Source organism: Urocampus carinirostris, chromosome 16, assembly GCF_059441175.1.
Source record: "Urocampus carinirostris isolate Australia breed hairy pipefish chromosome 16, RoL_Ucar_1.0, whole genome shotgun sequence".
Taxonomy (NCBI): Eukaryota; Metazoa; Chordata; class Actinopteri; order Syngnathiformes; family Syngnathidae; genus Urocampus; species Urocampus carinirostris.
The window spans coordinates 21,794,212-21,818,966 of record NC_142364.1 but is presented as its reverse complement, the minus strand read 5'-3'; the positions used below and the strand labels follow the sequence as shown (position 1 = coordinate 21,818,966).

The following is a 24,755-nucleotide window of genomic DNA, read 5'->3' as shown; positions in this document are numbered from 1 at the left end:
TAATGTGGAATATGTTATCGTGCCAACTGGGTAGCCTCGGGTAAATTGAGGGGAAACAGTTGTTTCCTGGGGTTATTTGGAGTGGGTGAGTGCTCCCCTCTTGTTCATATCTCCACGGCAACGCACACCATTAAGGTAAGGGCGCGTACCCCGCGGAAACAGGGTGGCTTTAAAAAGCACTTTTGTTTGCATTGGCCCCCGGCAGCTTCCCAATAACCGAAATGCACACCTGTTGTTTAGGTACCTTACACTCCAAGCATTCCTCTTCCAATTAAAAAGGCTGACAAATAATAATAACAATTATTATTATTATGTACCGCATGAATGCATTCCATTGTAATAACCAGTCTGTGTGCATTTTGTTCATTTTAAGAGTGCTTATTTTCGCCTTTTTATCCTGTTGCATACAAATAAGAGCAATGAATTTTGTTCATTTTGTTAGGAATTAATTATTAAAATGTACCGTTCACCAAATTGTTCGAATTAGTTATCTGACTCCATTAACCAAACACAACCTACATTCACCTAACAATGCGCACTCGTTTCTTGGTGGAAAAGATGGACAAGAGACCGGCATTTTCACACGGGGGCAGATTTAATTTCTTAAACAATTTAACTAAGTGAACTCCATTGAATATGGCCGAATTAGCCGAATTAGTGTCTCTGTCAAGCCTCCCTTCTCAATCTCTTTGCTTCCTTCTCTCGTCCCACGTTTTTTCCGCAAGCTGGTGTGCCGGCTCCTCCCATGGGCGTGCCAGGAAAGCCCCCACGTGGGCACCACCATCTCAAAGAAGAGCATCGCGATGTCTTGAATTAACCAAAACAACACCCAGCTTTTCCAAGTCATCAGGGCCTTGTTCTCAAAACATCGCCTGCCGTCCCCCGTCAGAGTCCTATAATCAAAATTCCCCAGCCAAAACATTCCGCATTTGGAACAGCGTGACCTGAAGCCCACTCAGTGAAAATCTTCATTGCACTTAATAAATGTAACTTGTATTCAATCGTATAAAATCCCTTGTAGTCAAATGTATAAAATCCTTCAGTACCAAGGTGTCCCATTGAAACGTATGTGCCTCATTCATTCTCGATGGGCCAATTCAAATTGAATGGGCCAAATCATTTGAATGTGCCCATTCAAAATGTTACTACACAGTGTAACAGTGTTATTATTATGGCTGTGATTTTTTTTCAGACTTTAAAATTAAAATTAAAGAGAATGATCGGTAAACCAAAAAATGTTTCTGAAATATTATTAGATTAATTAATTCAATTCATTTCTCTGTTTTCTTTTAACATGTTAAACTTTAAAAATGCATATTTAACTCCTGGAGAAAGTAGCTGCAAAATTATCAGTTACATTTGTAATAACCTTTATCCAACAGTGCAAAGTTTATACTTGAACTAAACAGTCAAACCTTTAAAGCAGCTTTGACTCATGAGTTAAATCTTTTACTCCTGAATTAAAGCAGTTAAAAAGCTATCAGTTGAATTTTTGACAGCATTTATGCCAATAGTGTCGTCGAAGTGAATGCTTTAACTCAAGTCAACAATTTAAAGCGGCTTTAACTACATTTAAAGCTTTAACTCAAGTATTAAGACACCTGCAATAATATTGACTATTATTCAATAGTGCGGTCAAAGTTAATGCCTCAAAAGTCAAAGCAAAATAATTAGCTTTAACTCTTAAAACTCTTGTACTAAAGAAGCTGCTTATCACTAAGTTTTCACTACTGGATTATTTTTTTAACAGCATTTATCCAATGGTGCTGTCAAGGTGAATGCTTTAACTCAAGAGTCAACACTTTAAAGCAGCTTTAATTACATTTAAAGCTTTAACTCATGTATTAAACCGCTTCAAAACTATCAGTTAACTTTTTGACAACAATTATTCAATAGTGCTGTCAAGGTTGATGCTTTGACTCAAAAGTCAAAGCAAAATAAATAGCTTTAACTCTTGAATTCAAATTTAAACTCTGGGATTAAAGCAGCTGCTAAACATAAAGCTTATACTCCTGGATACATTTTTGAGAATTTATCCAATGGTGCTGTCAAGGTTAATACTTTAACTCAATAGTCAAGTTCTAACTCTTCTTACTCTTGTGATAAATACACTAAGTCAGAGTTAAATCTTAAACTCTAGTATTAAAGCGGCCCCTTATCAATTAGTTTACACTCCTGGATTAATTTTCCAACAGCATTTATCAAATGGTGCCGTCAAGACCAATGCTTCAATTCAAAAGTCAAAGCTTTAAAGCATTTTAACTCTTGATTTAAAAACACTAAGTCAAAGTTAAAGCTTTAACTCTTGAATTAAATCTCAAACTCTAGTATTAAGTTAGCTCCTTATCACCTAGTTTACACTCCTGGGTTAATTTTTAACAGCATTTATCAAATGGTGCTGTCAAGCCTCATGCTTCAAAGTCAATGCTTTAAAGCAGTTTTAACTCTTGAGTTAAAGACACCAAGTCAGAGTTAAAGCTTTAACTCTTGAATGAAATCTTAAACTCTAGTATTAAAGCAGCTCCTTATCACTTAGTTTACACTCCTGGATTAATTTTTAACAGCATTTGTCAAATGGTGCTTTCAAGCCTAATTCTTCAATTCAAAAGTTAAAGCTTTAAAGTAGTTTTAACTCTTGAGTTAAATTTACTAAGTCAGAGTTAAAGCTTTAACTCTTTACAGAGTCAAAATCATCGCCGCAAACAACAGCAAGAAATTGGAAGTGAGAAAATAAATGCAATTTATTGGTAGACACACAATAGTCAAATAATTAGTCTTGGATAACGTCAAAGATACATGCAGACGTGTTAAACTCTGGCTTTATTTTCAAAGAGATTCTACTGGAAATCAAAGAAGGCTGCTGCGAAAAATAGAAAATTCCAGTGATGATAACAAAAGAAATCATAAATATTACTTTAAATTGCAGCTCATTTTCATAGCTTTTAAGAGACCTGGTGTTTTTTTTGCAGGTCTTCTATAGAAAACCAAATGGGTGCAAATGTGAAAATCCAGTTCCACATAAAAAAACGAAAAAAAAACAACAAAAACAGCAGGCCTATTTACACGTTAGTTTCAAACATGAGGAACAGAAGGCACGGCGTCGACACAATAAAGGAGATGTCATGGGGAGAGTACAGCAGATAATAATAGGTTTCATCATTCTAACAGATAACAGTACTTTCTTTTTAGGGTGACACAGCAGGCTTTGATAATGTGTGCCAAGTAATACACCAAATACAGCATGAAATACACAGCAGGGAACATTCATAATGGGATATAATTTGTCAATACCCATTTTGTTTCAGTCCGAGAAGTCTTTAGGCCACACTAAATAGAAAAATGCATTTGTTTAAACAAAAAACACGTAGATAAAGGGACAGTGTGTATCATTTGATCATTAGATGTCGCCGTTTAGTGTCGTGCGACCTGAAACGAGTGCTACCAAGCACAAGGAAGATTACAAACTACTAACACTCAAAGAACATTTAATCTTCTTTGCCCAGCCTTTTGCAACAGTTTCGTTTTTTTCCAGGCACCTGTAGCAGCAATATAGCATACAATTATGTCAGCTTCCTCTAGGTGAGCCTTGTGTTATGTAATTGCGAATTACTTGACTGTATTCAAAAAAATTGACGTTTATAAGCCAGTTCATGTATATTTTTTATTTTTTAAATCAACATTGTTTCTTTAAAATTAATAAGAGATGCTAATATGGACTACTGGATTATTGTAATGCCCTGCTCTCTGGTCTTCCCTGAAAGAACATTGCCAGCTTGCAGAGCTACTATTAACGAGCTACTACAAACTTAAGCTTACGGGACCAGGGGGAGGGATCACATTATGCCAGGCTCCCCTTGCATTTTAGGGTCGATTTTAAGGTGCTTTTACCAGTTTTTAAATATCTTACAATTATATCAGTATGATTTCCTTTTATTATTTATTTATTCAGGGCAGCATGTGCGGCACAGTTCATGTCATGGTAACCTGTCGTGGGTTCAAATCCAGCTCCAGACTTCCTGTGCGGAGTTTGTATGTTCTCCCCGTGCTTGCGTGGGTTTCCTCCGGGAACTCCGGTTTCCTCCCACGTTCCAAAAACATGCATTTCAGGTGAATTGGCCGGTCCAAATTGTCCCTAGGTGTGACTGCGCGAATGAGTTGTCTGTCCCCGTGTGCCCTGCGATTGGCTGGCAACCAGTTCAGGGTGTCCCCTGCCCACTGCCCGATGATTGCTGGGATGGGCTCCAGCACCCCCGCGACCCTACTGAGGATAAGCGGTGTAGCTAATGAGATGAGATTTATTTATTCACACTGGTAGGGTGTGGTTCTATGGATGAAAATCCTCATACCAACTCCTGCCCTGCAGTGTGGATGAACCTCCCTCAGGTCTCTCTCCTCACACGGTTAATCTGTGCCTTGCCATAAGCATTTTTTTTAATTGCACGTGTCTATATTAGGTGTTTTGGGTCAAGTCACATTTTTTTATATAGCCCTTAATCAGAAAAATGTCTCAAAAGATTGCACAGGATTACAATGACACCATTACCTGATCTTAAACCAACATGCGGGCAAGGAAAAACTCAAAACCTCAGCGTGAGGTAAAAAGAAACCCTGAGAAGGGGCCTCACAAGGTGTTATGGGTTGTTGGGTAGGGATAAAAGGGGGATGGTTTATTGTCTTACCATACCCTGAATGTTTTTATATAGCAATTTGAGCGGAAATTAATTGCCTGAAAAATCATTTACAAATTGATTTGATTTAAATAATTCACACTGTCCCTTTAACTCTATTTTATACCAAAGTTAAAAGTTTCCCTGCCTAGAGTAAAGCAGTTTTTGGATGCCATCTTTTTCTTCTTTCAGCCAATTACACAATTGCCTTTTTCAGCAGGGCTTTGTGAATTAAACTGTAAACAACAATTTTGTAAACATAATTTCAAGTTAAGAATTAAAGATGTCGTTTTTGTTTACTTTTAGTTGGACCCTCATACTTCTTACTAATTTCAGCCATTTGAGTTTGAAAAATAAAACCGGGTACAAGTATAAAAATGGACGGTGGGTAACACCAACAAGTACATTTTGTTCACAGTGATTTTCAACAAGTAGAATAGCACCACACATTCTGGACATTTGCTAAGAATATACAGTGCCTTGCAAAAGTAATGACCCCCCCCCCAGACCTTTTTGACATATTTCAGGCTTCAAACGTATAGGTTAAAAAAAAAAATCAATTTATTTTATGAGACTCAACAACATTCATCTAAAGAAACCAAATTTATTAAACATTTTAAATTGCGCTAAAAAATAAGACATTTAAAATTAGGCGTTTCAAAAATATTGGCCACCTTTGTACAACCTCCTTTTGCAGCTATCACAGTCACAAGTCTTTTTGGGTATGGTTTTGCACATCTTGAAAAATAAATATTTGCCCATTCTTCCAAACAAAACAGTGTGTTGAGATTTGAAGGCAGAGCATTTTTCAAATCGTTCCATAAATGCTGTATAAGATTTAGATCTGGACTTTTGCTTTGTCATTCTAACACTTTTATATTATGAGTTTTAAACGATTCCATTGTAGATTTTTCTTGGTTTAGGGTCGTTGTCCTGTTGGAAGGTGAACCTGCGCCCCATTCTCAGGTTTCTTGCAGACTCCAACAGATTTTCCCCTAGTCACCCTGTTTTTGGCTCCATCAATCTTCCAATCAGTTCTAATGATCTTCCTAGTCCCTGCTGAGCTAAAGCAACCCCAGAGCATGATGCTGCCACCACCATGTTTGACAGTGGGGATGGGGTTTTCAGGGTGATGTGTAGTCTTACTCTTAAGCCAAACGTAACACTTGCATTCAGCCCAAAGAGTTCAATTTTGGTCTCATCTAACCAGAGCACCTTGTTCCACATGCTATTTATGTCTCCCATGTGGATTGTTGCAAAAGCCAAATGGGTTTTTTTTTTCAGAAAGAGATTTGTTTTTGCCACTCTTCTATGAAGGGCAGATTTATACAGAGTAAGACTAATACTTGACTTATGCGCAGATTGTCCCACACCAGGCGTGTCCCCATGCAGGTCATCTAATGTGATAATGGGCCTCTTGGTTGCTTCTTCCTGTTTGGGCTGAAAATTTAAAGGGATGGCCAGGTCTTAGTAGGTTTGCAGTGGTTTTATGCTCACTCAATTTTGATATTACTGCTCACACTGTGCTCCGGGAAATGTGTAAATGCTGCGAATTTGATCATTTAGGTCGGCAGTGGGTCAATCTGAAGTCATAAGGGAACTTTTGGAGTCAATGGGCCAATATATTTGAAGCACCTACTTTTCAGTTTTTTGTGTTGTAAATATAGAATGTTGAAATAATTTGGTACCACTTTATGATTGTGACTCACATGTTGTTGATTCTTAAAAAATATTTTCAGTTCTTGTAGCTTTAAGTCTGAAGCCTGAAATGTGGAAAATTGGCAAAAAAGTTATTGGAGGGGGGCAAATACTTTGGTTAGGCACTGTAACAGTTAATAAGCACAAGTGGGGGAACCAGAACAGAACCACGGGGGAATCCATTTGGGACATATTGGGGCCATGTTTCCTGATTCTTTTGCTTATGTCCTCTATCTGGTTGATAACAGCGTCTAGTAAAGTAACTCGGCGGTGTGACAAAGCGCCAAAGGGTGTGCCGAGGAGAAATACTGGCAGCACAACCAGTCCTCCAGCTCGGCGTTGCGTTCAGGTTCCAGCGAGCGCTCAGCGAACTTCATCATAAGGAGCGCACGCTTGACGTCCAACCAGTTTAGGAGGCCCTCGTGTCGTGCTCCGTCTGTGGTCTGGCCACCTTTTTCCCAATGTTGATCCATCAGATCCTTCCTGGGGCCCCACAGGAGGCTCTGGAGGACCCGCTTGGCGTCCTGGATATGGATGCGCTTGATGGGATCCGGTTGGAGAAGAAGCCGAGCCAACTTCTGGAGGCCGGCAGAATATAGGGACACAACCGGAATGGACGGCAAGTCCTCACAGCGGTAGTCTTGCTCCTTCAGGGCTGGACTCACCTGTAAGGGAAAGACAAATTACCATATTTTCTTCTCTATCAGGTGCATTGGATTTTTAAGGCGCACCTCCGAAAATTAGTCTTTTGTAATATTTATTTCATACATAAGGACCACCTGAATATAAAGAGCATATAATTAAAACTACAATAAGGATTAGGGATGCACTAAAAATAAATGAGTACCTTATTTGTTCAATTATTGCAACGGGAATCAAACCCGGATCATGGTTGGGAGAGCGTCGGATCCTATTAACTAGACCAGGAATGTCAAACTCAGCTTGGCCCTGGATCCAGATTTCCTGTTCTTAAGCAGGCCAGATCAGGAATAGAATGTCAACTCCATTTTTTTTTAGCGTTATCATTCCGTCTACATTAGTAACCTACTCTACAAATTCTTATCACGGATGACAAGTGATCTTTTCAAAACACAACACATTTATTTAAAAAAAATGGGGGAAAAACATTTTTTAATTTGGCATTGAATGTGTTAACTGGTTTGTTTTAAGAGTTGAGTGAATGCGGTTTAACACCTGAACCAACTCACCACACTATATAAACCCAACACTGCCTTCTAGCTGTCAGAGAGAGCATTTGAGAGAATTATAACTTTTGATATAAAACGACCTAGAAACTTGCTTTTTTTTTTGACATACTCAGAAATTTATGTCGGGCTGGATTATCCAATGGGCCAGATCTGGCCTGTGGGCCGTATATTTGACACGCATGCAGTAGAGTCTAGTGACTGGACTATTACGGATATGGACAACACACGAAAAGGCATTAAGTTTAATGTAACCAACACACTATTTTTAGTCACGGTACCAAATTGTTGATGTTATTATTGGGCTTGGCCGCAAGAATGTTCTCATTATTATTCTTGGCCATGATACAGAAAAGGTGGCAAAGTCTTTAGGAATCGCACATATTTGTCAAAACCGAAATCTAATATGATCGTTGGAGCAGTTTATTCATGCACAAAGACTTAGTCTCGCTTCAAAATAAAGCAGCCGTAGACTAAAATACTAGTCTCAAGTCAAAAAATTTTTATTTTATTTTTTTTATTTGAAAAAGCGGTTGGTTTTTGTTTTGAAGGAGCAAAAAGCGGTAGTGCTGGCAGGTTTGTAAATCTGTCGTGTTTTGCATCATCTCCATCCATCCATCTATTGTCTTCCGCTTATCTGGGGTCGGGTCACGGGGGCAGTAGCCTTAACAGGGAAGCCCAGACGTCCCTATCCCTAGCCACTTCCTCCAGCTCATCCGACAGGATCCCGAGGCATTCCCAGGCCAGCCTAGGGACAGTCTCTCCAGCGTGTCCTGGGTCGCCCCCGGGACCACCTGCCGGTGGGACATGGCCGAGGGAGGCGTCCAGGAGACATGATGGTAGGTTGCTAATGTAGGCTGAATGATAAAGCATAATACTAAAAAACAAAGTTTAAAATTTGGAGTTGACTATTCTCTTACTGATTCGGCCCACCCAAGAACAGAAAGTCTGGAATCCAGCCCCAGAGCCAAACAGAGTTGGGCATCCCTAGTTTAAAATGTAGAAAAAAAAGTTAGCGGCTGGTATTTCGGAATTTATGGTACTATTCCTTTTTTTCAAATTGTGATCTTATAAGTGGGCAGTGGTTACATTTCTTCAGGGTTTACCTCAAAGGGGTTGGGCTGGTGGAGGAGTTCATAGATCAGGATGCCAGTCTGGAACTCATCAAACTTGCGGTACTGGGCGGCGGACACGATCTCAGGTGCCAGGCGGGCGTGGTCCCGCTTGATGCGAGGGTCCGCGCTGGAAAACGCGATGTCCTCGGCTGAACGGCGCTTAGCTTTGGCGAAGTTGCTGATGAGGAGGCGAGGGAGGTGACGTTGATTAAAAGCGGCGCCCATCTCGGTCTGTTGAGAGGCCGGGGACTGGGTCGGAGGGTGGGGGACCAGGAGGAGGTTCTCCAGGCAAAGGTGGCGGTGTGTGACCCTGTGCTCCTTTAGATGTTCTAAGCCATGGCAAAGTTGGAGCAGCAAGAAGCAGACCCGGCGCTCGTAAACTTCCGGCTGGCTCTTGTGGAAGGACTCGAACTCGCGGGCGAAGTCGGCCGCCGTCTGCCTGGGGATCTCAGGGACGATGACCACAACTCGCTCGCGCTCCGCCTGCAGGCCGCGGTTTGGGGGTGGGGACGCAGGTGATGGCGATGCGGGCCCCTGGTCGGAGGGCAGCATGCTCCGGGGAACGCAAGCCAGGAAGTGGCCGCAGTCCTGCTGCAGGTTGAAGTGAGGAGGGATACTTTGCTGCACCGACAGGCCGTACAAATGGCCCTGCTTGGTCTCAGCAGACGGACTCTTGCAGATCTAACAAGATAATGAAAGAGGAATGGGAGAGATGCTTTCAAAGAAGGAGCGTAGTTAAGACAGTCAAGAAAGGAATTCTTCAAGGTCAAGGACTGGGTGAAATCCAAATTGTTGATGCATTAGCCTCAAGCTGATGCCACCAGACTGTTTAGAATCCTTGATTTTGAGTTAAACATACACCAGGGAAAACATAGTCACAAAATTCCAACACTGAATAAGGATTGGGCGGAAATAGCAATATTTACTGTATTTATTTGTGTATAACAGTCTTGTGTATAACGTGCACCCTTAATTTTTGCTTAAACAACATTATTTGTTTTACTTTTTCTCAGCGTTGTTGAATACGTGCGGCCATGTTTAAAATAATTTATTGCCAATGTAACCAATGAATACAAAACGACATAAAATTTACAATGTCCTTCACAGTCTGATTCATGATCAGATACACCAAAGAGTTGTTTCCCTCATCGTGTTTTATTTTATTTATTTATTCTTTCAGGACGGCTCTCCTTTTCTACATTCTCTATCATTTGTCTCTGTAAAAATAGTATGATAATGACATAAAATCTTCCGTCTTTTTATTTGTCAAATATATCACTGGTGGTCTAGTGGTTAGGATTTGGTGCTCTCACCAACGTGACCCTGGTTTGATTCCCGTTGCAACTAATGTTTTGCGTTTGTGGACAGTGATATTATTTGAAAAATACGGTTAAATTTTACTGTAAAACCTCGTGTTTAACACGCACCTAAATTTTGAGTTATTTTTCCAGGTTAAAAAAAGCAAGCTATACAAGAATGAATACTCTCTTTACAGGCCCAATTGTTCCATTTTTTGTTGTTTTTGTATTTTTCACGTTTATCTTTTCTTTTACATAACAAAATTAACAACTGCACTGACAGTAAAAATGTGTGAGCAGCCTAATTTGTCATGACACTCCTGAAGAAGACTCTGATTTTGGTCTCTTTGAAAGATTGCCACTCTAAACTCCACTGGTTGGATGTGCTTGATTCACAAAATCACAACTCGTTTAAACTATCCAGTACTTGAAAGTGTTCTATAAAGCTTATTGAAACTCATAGTAAAAGAATATGAAGAGCTGGGCTTGGATGAGGTTTTATGAACTATAGCATTGTAAATTTCACCAGAAGATAAATGACTGTGCCTACGTACAGCACCAAGAGCCGCTAACTCCCGAGTACACACCCATCCCCCTGTTGTTTACTTTGGCGTAATGTTGAGTGCCCTTGAGGGACCAACCCATCTGAAGTCCCGCACAAATAAACCCAGCACTCGATAATTATCAGTAGAACATTCCAGTGACGAGTAGTCAGGGAAGGCAGGTGAGGCTGTACCTCCCCTGTCGTTATGGAAATAGTAAATGTAAAACATATTGAATGGTTATATTTAGTAGGTGGTAGTCCTCTCATTTACCTTCACATTTTTTGTGATTTTCTTTTTAAAAATCTCAGACTTTGGACATTAAAAAATACATATTATGAATACAATAAGTATGTGATGTATTACTGTGTTGAACGTGTGTATTTCCAGAGTCAGGCACGCAATCCTCTTGCCTCATGGCCGAGGGTGATAATGAGACCAAGGATTCTGATTTGGCGCATACCTCAACCTCAAAACATATGAATAAGTGATAATATTAGCAAGCTTACAGCGTATTAGTGTCCTGAGTGTCTGCAGGTGTAGAGTGAGGCTCGCAATTCTCTTGCCTCATGGCAGAGGGCGTTAGTGGGACCAAGGGGGTTGATTTGGCAGATATCTCAACCCCATACAATAGAATTAGAGATAGAAATAGCAAACTAACAGCAAGTCAAGCCATCCATTTTTTTTCTTGTTGCATGGACTTTTTTTAATGGAGGATTTCCTTATCTATGGTTCCTTTTAGTCAAAGGGACTTCAATTATAAGTTAATGTAAGACAAACTTTTTTGGTATGCTACAGTTTATACAATGCTTTCTTGCTCTGCCATTTAAATGATTAATAAGATTTAGGTTCGTTTATTTGTAAATCTGACTGTACATCACTGCACGTCACTGGAACAAAAACTGAAACTGAATTTTTGTGTTACCTTCACGGCGTACGAGTTGCTGGGGTCGGATGCGCAGGCGGCGGAAAAGTAGACAGCGTCCCCTGCGTTGCAGCTGGGCTTATTGGATGTGAGCCTGAACAAAGACCAGTTGCTTTCCTCAAACCTCAGCTGGTTCCTCTGCGAGCCGGTGAAGTGCTCCTCGCATTTTAAAGCTAAGCGGCGCAGGGACTCTGCATACAGACCGCCCAGCTTGGAGTATACCCCCTCCCGACTGTCCATGTTACTCAGGAGGGTCTGCAGCTGCAAACTGGAGCCCAGGTTAGGTGTCGGGCCCACTTCTGAGCCCGAACCGGGAGCGCTAAGCTGAGGGGAGGAGGAGCAAGTAATACTACTTCGGCAATGGACACCTAATCTTCCTTGACTCTTGAAAGGCTCGTCCATAGTCCGGGATCTGGAAGGGCGGCCCAGAGGGGTGTGGCAGCGCTCCAGAGATTCAATGGAGGAGAAAACGGCTCTCTGGTCTACAGGACTGGATGGCAGACTGGCTCGGCAGCTGGAGTCATTGGGTCGGCACACGTTGTTTTCCGATCCGGTGAACGGCAGACGCTGATAAGCTCGGATGAAGGCTTTGGAGGCGGCACTGTCGGGGGCTGACACGGTACGATTGACCATTTTCTTCTCCGGCAGCGGGGGCGGTAGGTTAGCCTTGATGCTAAATGTTGGAGGGCGAGGAGAACCAGGTATAGAGAGCACCGGACTTCTCAAGAACGGAGATGAACAGGACAATCGCGATCCATCATCTGAAAAGAAATGAGAAGTTAAAAAATCAGTCAGGCATCTGTTGTCCCTACACGAAATGCTTCAGTTTTAATCCGACCTCTCTCAGTTCAGATCTGATAGATTCAACCTCTCAGATGTTAGATAGAAGACTCGAGTTGACAAGCGAGGTTGCTGTGACTTTTCCTAGCTTGGCCTATTACCATCTAAAAGCACTCTTGCACACAATATCCGGTTTGAACCAGTTAACACCATTGGCACACATAATATGCAGTCTCCTGGTTGGTATTTCTAGTATAGCGAGCTTTTGAGATAAAAGAATCAAGCTGAGGTACAAGACAAACCTTACCTCTCTCTTGTGAAAAAGTTGGCAACCTCCACAGTCCAGGACTCATACTGACATTCCGAACTCTGTCTTCCATCCACACTTCAGACATTGAGGAATGGCGAGTACGCGGTGACTTTCAGGAGTCGGATACCGAGATAATTGCGTGGTGCGACCTCCAGTAACCGCGAGAAGGATGTAGCCAACCCCTTCCCCCAACCCCCCTTGTTATCGGACTACGTAATTATCTCTTCAAACGCTGCTGCGGGACAGGAAGTTGCTCGAATATCAACTAAGACCTTTTCATCCGAAATAAATAAGCAACTCGGTGCCTGTCTCAGGTCTTTGGTGAGGTAATAAAACGGTTTCTGCCGGCTTGACTCAGTCACAACAAAGTGTTAAAAAGGAAGAGATTCTATGCAGAAAGCCACAATCAAGCATTGTGAGTTTCTATCCTTGTCTGTGTGGACTTTTACTCTGGCTAAAGTGCATGAGTAGAGTCTAACATTATACTAGAACATTGACATCTCGTCTTTGTCAGCGCAAACCAGGAATTTTGTAACCTTGCATATTTTCTTAATCCAATGTCTCTTAATTTTTCAAAATTCATTTTTTTAATAATTATTTAATTCTTGTTCCTCATTATGACTCCAGACAGTCCACAACTTCTCTGTCTGTTTTCTAACCACAGAAGGCGATCATCTAGTTTCAGTTCAGTGCAGAAGGGGAACACAAAACTACTAGGGATGGGAAGCCGATTTGCATCGATTCACTCTAATGAGCATGCGCGATACGAGTGCATCGGCAAAATAAGCCAGAGATCGATTAATTTAAGGGAAGCATTTTAGAGTACATCTGATTTCAGGCTACTGCATCGGTTCACGGCAGCAGTAAACTCACATGCGGGAAGAATATGACAAGAGCCGACGAGGAGCAGTCGCTATTCCCGCCCCCGAATCATAAATCAAAGATTTGGCTGCAATACAGGTTTTACAAAATCAATAGAATGTTTGACAATCCAATGCCGTTTGTAAACATTGCTACGGGGCCATTAAATATACCGGTAGCACAACGAATCTCATAGCCCACATAAAACGTCATCATGGCCTCAACATTGAGGCGGGACTCATCTCGCTCAGTTACATCCACTCGAGGCAATTCCATGTTTTTAGTGGACAATTTACTCCCAATTCCAACCGTACCAACGCTATCCCTAATTCTATATCCTACTTCTTATGTAAAGATAACGATACGGTTTACCTCGTTAAGAATATTGTGATGTTAGTAGATGGAGAGAAGTGTAGAGTACTGAAATATTAAAACTAACTGAATCATGAAATCCTGGCCAGGCAGTGCTGAATAAAGATGTACCGTGGTATGTCTGTAAATCAAATCACATTTTTTGGCTGTAGCAGATGATACACTTGAATAGTGATGCATCGTGTATATGGCACTATATAGAATCGGATTGTATCGGTGGCTTTAGCTGATGTATCGTAAACATTCGGATCGTGACAAGTAAATCGGGATGCGAATCACATTTTTTGGCTGTAGCAGATGATACACTTGAATCGTGATGCATCGTGTATATGGCACTATATAGAATCGGATCGTATCGGTGGCTTTAGCTGATGTATCGTAAACATTCGGATCGTGACAAGTAAATCGGGATGCGAATCGTATCGGCCAGAGCCCAGAGATTCCCATCCCTAAAAACTACAGTACAGCTTGCTTGATACCACTTATTCTTATCCCCTACCAATACTGAGGATGACTGAATTGGATGGTGCCAATCCAATTATTTCTAAGTAATTAAATTAATCGGCCCCTCGTTACGGCATTTGCCCCAACAGCAAATTATTATGCATGCCCAATATTTTACAAGTTTCAAACATTCTGCTAAACTTTTCAGCTATTGGTCGATGTCACGAGATGCTGGTCTATTATTGGTCTTCGTCACAGCTTCGTGAAGATGCAGATATGCTATTGGTTATCGTCCTACACACAATACCATTTTCTCTCTCTGTTCAGTTTAAAATCTCCTGTAAAAAAACTTTTATCTACGAAGTTATGTATCCCAATACTTGCAGTGATGTTAACAAGGAGATGATATCAATGGAAATCAAGATAGAGATACAGAAAAGAAAAGATGGCACACGCATCAGCCTTGCTATGGAATATGGCCGTACCCAATCGACAATTGAAAAATTATTAAGAATAAAGAGTCGATTAAAGCAGCTAAGTCTTCTAAGTGTTTAATCTTTCTCAGAAGTTTTAAAATCAGTTTTAAGTCTAATCTACCTTCCTCTTCTGCATCCACCCACTAACTCAACTGTACCGGCTCAAGTCACGTCACACAAAAAGGTAAATAACATTTAATTTTTCATTTTCATGTATATTTATTTAGAAAACTATTCATATACACAAATATTGCATGTGTTTAGTATTTACAATATACTTGTTTTAATAACGCTTGATATGTGTAACTTTAATGTTTTTACTTGGGGTACTGGGTGTTTAGAACACATTGGTTTTCTATCCTTAGACATACAACAATAAAATATGACAAAAAAAAATCCATCCAAACCTTTTGGCCTGGATCAAAGCTCCTCTGGTCACTTGCATTTACTTCTCTCAATAGATTTGATCAGACACAGAACAAAAGGGCAAGATAATGCTTTAGCAATGACATGGCAACAAACTTTGGTTCCGGACCATTTCACACTGGTGTTATTCCCCATACCTTAGGTGGGTCAACTTAAATCCTTGTGCTACATTAGCACCTTAAACAGTAAACCAGGAAAGCTGGCGAGAGACCAGGCTGCTAACAAAGGATGACAACACTCATGGGGAAGTAGCTCATCTCTAAGGACTAAAATAGGTAAAGATGTTCATTTTATCACATCGATACTGTCATGTACGGTAAAATTCATTATGGCCTTTGGGGAAAGGGGTTAAGAAATGGAAGAGACAACACACACAGTGGACTAATTGTTCTTGTTCGGATGATAATGCTGTGAAAAAAAGAAAGAAAAGAAAAAAAAAGAAAACATTGTCCCAGAAATGTGAGTTGTGACCAAATGTTATGATTGAAATGACATATTGTTTGCACATTGGATTGTAGTTGCAATTACTGCTTTGAATCCAAAACAGTGACTTGAATGCCAATTTCATTTAGCAATGTGCAATTGACCGTTGATTGTTTGATTTATTGTTAATCATTTTCCCTGTGGTAAGATAATGTCAGATCTACCGATTATTGTTTTAGACAGCCTTGTGAGATGCTGCTATTTGTTTTTTTCAAAGGAAAAAAAAAGGGGGGGTGATGTCATGTACGGTAATTGATTGTGCCTGCGCAGCAGACACGTTATTACGGTACACACAGGGAGACCGCGTGGGATCTGGAGACATGTTTGTGAACTAGCAAAGACGCTATATCGTGTTCTGTAAATAAACAAGTTCATGTTGGGTTTAAAGAGGACTCCGTCCATCTTTTACAGATACAAATACTCAGATCTTGAATAGTCATTGATACTGATATCATATATCGGTAATTTTAGTACATAAAGTACCTCTTTGTGCAAAAAAAATTAATGGTTAAAAAAAACACAAATCTTCTAGGTTAATAATTGTTAAACAGCCAATACTAACATTGGCTACCTTAAAGGCTGAGATTGGCACCAACACCTGGTGTCGGTGCTTGCCATCCCTCAAAAGATAATATATCCCAGTATCCATTTCAACTGATAGTTCACTCACCTAGGTCCGCGGTCAGACTGTCGGTGGAGGCAGTCGGTAGGCCGGCGCCGCCCAAGTCTCGAAGGGACGTGGCTGGACTCTCCAGAGAGCCGAACTGAATGTAGCGATTTAGCTCCATGTTGCTGCCGCTCAAGTGACCAGAGACTCTGCGGGAAAAGGCAGACGGAAAGAAAGGTCTAAAACACAAATGCCAATCACGTTTTAATCGTTGCATATTCCTGGTTTTGTTAAAGGCGTTACACCAAGCAAACGTCAATGGCGAATGTGTAGGGTCTCCCCCCCGTCAATCATACATTGTAAAATAGGTTTCGAAAAAGTCCACGCGCCTGAGGACTCGAATAATTTGGTATATACCTCTAGAGCTGTGACATCATTGAAGGAACACAACACTTTAAAAATTGCAAATCCCCTTAGCAGAACATGTGAGGCGCTCAAATCTGCGAGGAGAAACTGGAACTTTGCTTACCCTGTCACTGGGGGTCTTGGGACCGTTTTGTGGGAAATGCGTTCTTTGACCTCCAAAAGCTGCTCACCCTTTGTTGTACCATTACTGCATCCACCTGCGACACAACGCCTAGGCATTGTCCACAAAAACTAACCAAAGATTTGTTTAAAATACTCGTTACATCTTTGACTAATTAAAACGTAAAATAATATGGTGACCGGCTTGCTAGAGTGCTGGTGTTCCTCCGATGACATCGTAGTTCAGGATGACAGAGACAGGGCATGTTTTAAAATGCATTATCTTGGAAAATAATTGGAATATACTCATGAAATATATGTAGATCTTAGAAAAAAACATGTGCCATTTCCTCACATTTTTCATATTTAAGAATTTGGGAATACCTTCAAACAAAACCGCTTTCCCAGAATGAAATCAGGAAACAGTGCACGTGCTAACTTTCCAATCACCGCCGACAATCAAGGTGAGTGACTGTGTGTAATCAGTGGTGCTAATGGCTCAGGCAAGCAGCGTTCCGTACCGCCCTCCTTCGTAAAACCGTTCGTGCCTCAATGTCCTTTCCCTTCAATTGCGCCGTAAATCAGCAGACGACAAGGTAGGAGAGAACGTACATGTTTTCTCAAATGTTTCCACTGTCACTTTAGACACCAAAGGCAGATGACGCAGAGACATGTCTGTGCTCGTCTGTGGACAGATTGTTTCCAAAACAGGAGATTTTCTATGCGGAAAGAATGTCTCGCGCCGCCCGCTGGGCCGTGGGAGGACAAGCAAGGCCGTGCATGTCTCCTGAAAGCTTTTTAGTAGTGTCTCGTTTTGGTTTGTAATTGCAGCCTGATTAGAGTCTTGAATGACTTAAGTATTTACTTATACTAAATAAATATGAAATGATATATATATCAGATCTTGGTTAATGCAGCCAAAAATTGAAACGTCAGTTGTTGGTGATTACAGCTATAAAAACGATAACCCTAACCAAAAATTTGAAGACAATTTGAATACCAGAGGTGAAAACAACAACCAAAAAACAGCTGATTTCATATCAGTTTTGATGTAAACCTAATATTCTGAGCTTGTGCCGGAAAAAAAACGCTGACCCTATATTGTATTAAACCTATCCATCTATCTATCAATCCTGGTCATACTCCTTGAGAGGGGTGACCGACAGCAAGACAAACACAAAAACAAAGAAAATTTAAAAAGGGAAAAAGTAGCAAAAAACACACACAAAAATCTTTGGACCATGGCCGACCCAAATGCCCAAACAAGTTAAGTACCTCAGCATCCGAGTTGGTCATGCTTTTGTCCCTCCAGATGAAACAGGACGCAAGAAAGCTTCCGTGTCACTAGGGTCAGGGTGACACAACACACTCTTTTGTTCAACAGCAGGGCCCGACAGCTTTCACTGATTTACCCCTGCCGCATCATATAGGTGCCCTTCCCATCACTTAGAACACGTCTAAACACCCCACTATCCTTTTACAACACCTCTCCACTCATTCCTTTTACCAACAAGAGCTCTAGCTTCCACTAGATTTAGACCTCTTTCCTGCAGTGCACTCATAACACTGGCCATCCATGGCAATCGCGGCGTTCCTCTTGGTCTCCTTTCATTTAGTTCTGCTCTGTAGATCCTCTTCAACATTTGCTCCTCATCCATCCTCTCCATGTGTTCAAACCCACAGAGCACTCCCATCCACACGCTTGCTCAGTTCCACTACTACTCTAGTTCTGTCTCTTACAATCTAATTTCTCAATTTATCCAATCTTTTCACTTCTAACATACTCCTCAGACACTTCATCTCAAAAATATTTCCTTCTCAAATCTGCATTCAGCCTCCAAGTCTCTGCACCATACAACACAGTCGGCACAATCACACTCTGAGTCCCCTCTTAACATCCATACTCATACTCTTGTTGTTCATCACTCTCGTCAGAACACCCAAAACCTTCCTTCCTTGATTCACTCCATGCAATACCTCCCACTCCATTCCACCAACTGCAGCCACATCACAACCCAAGTACCTCAAGCTTTCAACTTCTTCCAGCACCTGTCCATGCAACCTTATTTCTAATGCCATGCCCACTCCATCACGTGAACACTTCATCACCTTACTCTTCCCAACATTCACACATAACTTACGCCTATCACACACTCTTCCAAACTCCATTACCAACCTTATCAATGTTTCCTCAGAATCAGCCACAAGCGCTGTGTCATCTGCAAACAACTGACTTACCTGCCACACCGTTCCACTGTATTAAACCACAATTAGATAATCAGTAATTATTGTAAATATGTCTCGTCAACTACATCAATAATTCTGCCAATGAATTATCAGCATCAGCTTTAAATACATCCAATGCATTCTTTGTATGCATTTAAACATTTTTCAAACAAAGCTTTTTAATCGACATCCATATGGATTCATGCCAGAATTTTATTGAGATTAATCTATATTTAACATGAGCCAGCACACCTATAGTATATAATCATAAATGAGCCATGACCGAACTCTCCAGTGCCTCACACACATTATGAATAGAGAGGAAACGCAACCAAGTTGTGTTACTTCTTCTATAGAGAATCATAATATATTACAACGGTTTTAGGATCTTTTTAACTAGTAGTTTTGGCTGAACTATAATGTGCTTTAAATGACTAATTATAGTTTTTTTATTAATCCTATTGGGCTGAAAACTATGACCTCATATTTGTGTGCTATGGAGTGAGTGTTTGCCAGGCATGGCGGCTATTTTTTTTATGCCATGCCATCCACCAAAAAGTGAATTGCGTAAGTTCATCCGCCATTCATTATCCCCTAATCGCATCTTGCTGCAAAGGGGACCAGAAGTGCAAATTTTTGTCAGGCCTAGTGACTCTTTAATTTTGGCATTCTTTCAGTCAAAGTGGTCGGCACTTATGCAACCGCCATCTAATATCTCCAACCCATATTGCTGCGAGAAGGGACCGACGGAAAGCACTCTTGTCAGGAGGCCTCCTTTAAATGAAATGCACGGTCGTGGCCATGATCCATTATCTCCGGTCGACCATTGCTAAGTGCGGGGGGTCGCAGGGTGCATTTTTTTCCGGGTTTGGGCCACTGAAGTGTGCCATTGTGGCCCACCTAAAATGAACTGCACTGTTTCGGAAGCGCTCCATTATCCCTGGTCGACTATTGCTGCAAGTGGGGACCAGCAGAGCACATGTTAAAAGGGGGAGGCAACTTCACGGATTTTAAACTATGACTTCATATTTGGGTGCTATAAAGTGAAAAAAAGTGAATTAGGTAAGTGCGTCTGCAATCCATTATCCCCTAATTGCATCTTGTTGCAAAGGGGACCAGAAGAGCAACATTTTGTCAGGCCTGGCCACTCTTTTATTTTGGTGTCCTTTCCGTCTAAGTGGGCTGCACTTATGCAGCCGCCATCCATTATCTCCAACCCATATTGCTCAAACCCACATTGCAGCGAGAAGGGACTGACGGAAGGCACTCTTGTCAGGAAGCGTTCCATTTTGACCTCCTTTAAATAAAATGCAGTTGTGGCCATGATCCATTTCCCCCGGTAGACCATTGCTGAGTGCAGGGGCTCGCAGGGTGCACTTTTTTCCGGTTTGGGCCTCTGAAGTGTGCCACTGTGGCCCACCTAAAGTGCTCCATTATCCCCAGTCGACTATTGCTGCAAGTGGGGACCAGCAGAGCACATATTAAAAGGGGGAGGCTACTTCACGGATTTTAACCTCAATAAACAAGGGAATACAGTTCAATTAATGTTTATATGAATACACTTATATATGGATTTATGATTTAATACTTTTAAAAATTAGTGGTCGCTTCAAGGAAAGGCTTAAAACCATTCAGAAACGGTCCATTTCTATTGACCACAAAGTTAAAAGCATGATGTCAAGACACAAAACCGCACCACTCACCAGGATGTTTGTCCCACTTATTTCTGGGACGCCCGCTTTTAGCCCCAAACAGCACTTAATCAACATCCTAATTGCACATTTCCTCTAAACAGATACCAACACTTCCTTTGCTATTAAAAGACGCCAGGCAAGCTTGTCATTTACAGTTGCATGACCGCCCTGACCCGCTTTTTCAACACAGACAAATTACACATGTCTTCATGTAACTCTGTGGAAAATTTACAAAAAGTGAAGAGAAGACAGCAATTATATCCAATCGCCGTGCAGTGCAACACTCCATTGTGACTTAAGAAGGTGTGTGCGTTTTTGTGTGCTTGCGACGTGATGGCGCCGACACATTAAATAACGCCACATTTTATGACATGTAAACAAGGTGGAGCTTGGAAAAATTTCGGAATGACTCAGGATTTCGGAGGATTGGCATAGTGTGACGCAAGAGGACAGCTTTATCAAGTATCTTGAAGTGAATGTTCTTGAGACTTCTATTGGTTGTAACATTGCACTGCATCGTATTAAGCGAATATATTTTGGGGCCATTTTTCAAACCTTCATAAGTGCAGTTGGTGATGGAGGTGCAAAGACTAAAATATAAATAAAAGACTGACAAACAAATAGCCTTTTTTAATGGATCAGCTGTTTGGATTCGATTTAATTAGAAATTCTTCACATATTCTGTATTTCAGCTTCTCAACAGACGATACAGTATCGGTATTGTAACAACATTTGTCATCAATTTTATTTATTTTTTATATAATGGATCAGCCATTTGGATTCTATTTTTTTTTCCCCCCGAACTTTAAGGCCCACCTTCAAAACGAATCCTGTGCGCTTTATAGTCTGAAAAATCTCATTTACAGAATAGAGAAGAATAGAAGAATAGAATTTACTTTTATTGTCATTCTTTGTAACCATGCACACAGAACGAAATGTCGATACACCTGACGATGCAGCCGCAGCCAAACAGGGCGCAGCCATTTTTAGTCATTAGGTGACCAAACCCCCCAATTCCAACCCTTAATGCCGAGCGCCAAGCAGGGAGGCAAGGAGTACCAATGTTGGAAGTCTTGGGTGTGACTCGGCCGAGGCTTGAACGAGCGACCTCCCAGTCTCGGAGCGGGCGCCCTACCATCTAGGCTACCGAGCTGGTATGACAGACGCTGCTACTTGAGAACATTCGACTTACTGTTTATTTTTCAGGATGTTGAAAAATATCCGGACATTGCTAGAGTTAGATTTTGTATTGTGTGCAACTTTTTCCAATTCGAGGACAGTACTGTAGTACTTTTTTCCGCCGTGTGGCGCTGTGAAGAAGTAATCCGGCTTCTACTTCCTAGTTTGTGTGTATACACACTGCACTGTATCTGTAGCAAGAACTTTGACATTTTTCTAGTTCGTGTGCAATGTTCCCTCTAATTTTCCACGGGTCTGAGCGTTCACACAAAGTCGGTGAGCAACGCTTGAAACAACAGTGAGCCACCATAATCCCAAGTGTGGCAAGATAATTAATTATCAAACATCGTCGTTTGTTCTTACAATTCTTTCACAAGATATCCATTTCTTTTTATTTCCTGATATATTTTGTCGCATAATATTAAGATTTTTGGGGGCTTATTTAGTCGGTTGTAAGATACAGAACTGTACTTAATCAAATTTTTTAGTGGAAGTACAATGTTGGCAACAAGATTCACTTGATATAATTGGAAATTATTTGAATGCAATGCAAACTTTTTATTATTTTTTCGGTGTTTTTTCTACTTTTAAAAAAAAAATATTTAAAAAAAAAATCTCATTGTGTTTATTTTTTCCGAGCTGTTACTTTTTCCTTTTTTTTCTCTATTTACTTTTTTCCTACATTTCTTTCTTTTCTTTTTTTTCTAAATTTTTCCTTCTTTTTTTCTCTTCCTTTTGTTTCTTTTTTTCTCAACTTTTCACTACTTTTTCATTTTGGTATTTTTTGCTTTCTTGTTCTATTCCCCCCTTCCTTTAAGTCATTTTGTGAATAATTTTACTTAATATTTGGTCATGTTGGGATTAAAGAAGCAAAAACAACCTGAAAAGCTGTTTAGGACCCGAAAGAGCCGGTTCCTTTTTAGTGAGCCGAGCCGAAGAAGACGGTTCTCGACATACTCTACTAACTTTATTCAACTTTGTTCGACTTCAAAATACCGCATTTAGGACACAACGTCAGGGGAACCCGTGTATTTTTACCTTCATGCACTGTAACTTTGACTTAAGTCGCTTATTAATAAGTCATTTTGAGCCCTCATTTTTGTGCGCTGGCTAGATTTACTTGTGCGCTGAGAATGTGCGAGCAGTGCGCCATTGCGCAAGCGTGCAGCTTAGAGGGAACACTGTTCGTGTGTAAACATTCTGTACTGTCTATAGCTATACTATCTCCAGCGCACTAAGAACTTTGACATTTGTATTGTTTAATATCTCGTGCATCCATTCAATATGGTTGGTGTGAAGAGTAAAGAAGAGGCGAGCCGTTACTTTTAAAATGAAAGTGGAATAAGAAAGCTTGATGCGGTTGAGATAATGCTTGGACCACTTTCTTTTCATCCACTTTTTACCACGGAGGAGCAAGTCGCCTAACTCTTCCAAAAGTAAACTTAACTTTTTTTATCTTAAGTCAAGTCTGGTTTATTTTTATATCCCTTAATCACAAGGAGTCTCAAAGGGCTTCACAGACCACAGAATGTCAACGCCTAAATGTGTACTACTATGCTTTATCATTCACCCTGCTTTGTAACGTTATAGCACATAATATTTTATTAAACGTTTAGTTTTCAGTTTCAAAACAATACAGGTCACTTAAACAAGCTTTAAACATACCTTTATAAACCTTAAACATACATTCCATACAAAATATTACACTGAAGCAACTTACGAACAAATTCAACTCACTAACGATCTAGTATTGTTCACCCACACGTGATATTTTAAACAGTTATGAATAATTTCTCGTGTAAGAAAACAAAAATATTTTGGATTCTGATGCCGCTTATTTTATTTGACTTTGGTAGTTAATCAATATATAATCAGTAAAAAGGTTGATGACCGCTGGCTTAAACCGGTAACCAAGTTGTAATCCGTTGACTTTTTTAAAAATGAGTTTCAAAATCATAATACATTTTGTTTTTCTTACAAAGTGCCTTTCAGGACACCCAGGGTCGGTGTACACAGATCAATAACAGTAATATGAATAAAAACAGAGAATGAATACAAAAATAAAAATCAAGTAGAGTTAAAAAAGGATGGGAACGAGTAAGGCAGTTTTTGATGGGTCTGACTTCCAAAGTTCCAGAACTATAATTGCTCGTCACAACCTTCATTTAATTGCCCATCGGAGTCTGCTCCAATTTTTTTCAAAAGATTTGAAAGCTGCACAAAGCACAAGACTTGCTGAACTTCAGTGTGTCCTCATGCATCAAGTCTAGGAGCCAAACTCCTTACCTCATAATGAAGATTCTAGGATGGATAAGCTCCGCCCACCCAAAACAAGTAGAGAGCTTCAGGGTCAGCCTGGTAGCTAATATAAGACGTAACTCAAACCTAGCGCAAGCTGGGTCATCCTCGTATTTTAAGTACCTAAATCAAGCGATCCTGCATGACGAGAGCTCGCATGACGAGTGACGAATGCCTGATCTATTAATCCTCCTTCTATTGATGGACTGAGTAGGACAGTTTGGATGTTGCCCCGGGCAACAATCTGTTCAGCAGAATCCCTCCTCCCTTTTGGCGATCTCTAACGGACTCGCACTGCAAGCCTTTTATGATCTTTTATAACCTTGCGCATATACTGCAGGCAAAACATGTAGACATAACTGTGGACATATTTGATGAGTGAAAAATATATACGAATTAGATTATCCCCACAAAAGAAGTATTTTGACAGTATAACTGTGAAGCCCTTTTTAGGGCCATCTGTGACTTTTAAATGATTCAAGACATCATCTTGCATAACAGGCGCATTCAATGGCTTCAAGTGTTGGGTAACGACTTTTAAAATAACAAAGAGGTGCGAGATGATAATGCTAGAAAAGGTTTACCAGTAAAGAAACATTTGCTCTAGAAGGTTTGACATTTACA

At 40.6% G+C, this 24,755-nt stretch overlaps 1 protein-coding gene across 1 annotated transcript in view; it reads right to left on the bottom strand.

Annotated features, from left to right (window-relative positions):
• Window positions 1-4,294: 4,294 nt before the first annotated feature.
• Window positions 4,295-24,755, bottom strand: part of prag1 (PEAK1 related, kinase-activating pseudokinase 1) — a 34,049-nt gene continuing 13,588 nt past the window's right edge. Inside the window, exons 4-7 of the mRNA XM_088356101.1 lie at window positions 16,273-16,418; window positions 11,451-12,211; window positions 8,677-9,366; window positions 4,295-7,030 (exon numbers count right to left, since the gene is read on the bottom strand). Coding sequence (XP_088212227.1) covers window positions 6,617-7,030; window positions 8,677-9,366; window positions 11,451-12,211; window positions 16,273-16,418 — 2,011 coding nt within the window. The 3' untranslated portion in view covers window positions 4,295-6,616. The remainder of the gene's footprint in view (window positions 7,031-8,676; window positions 9,367-11,450; window positions 12,212-16,272; window positions 16,419-24,755) is intronic.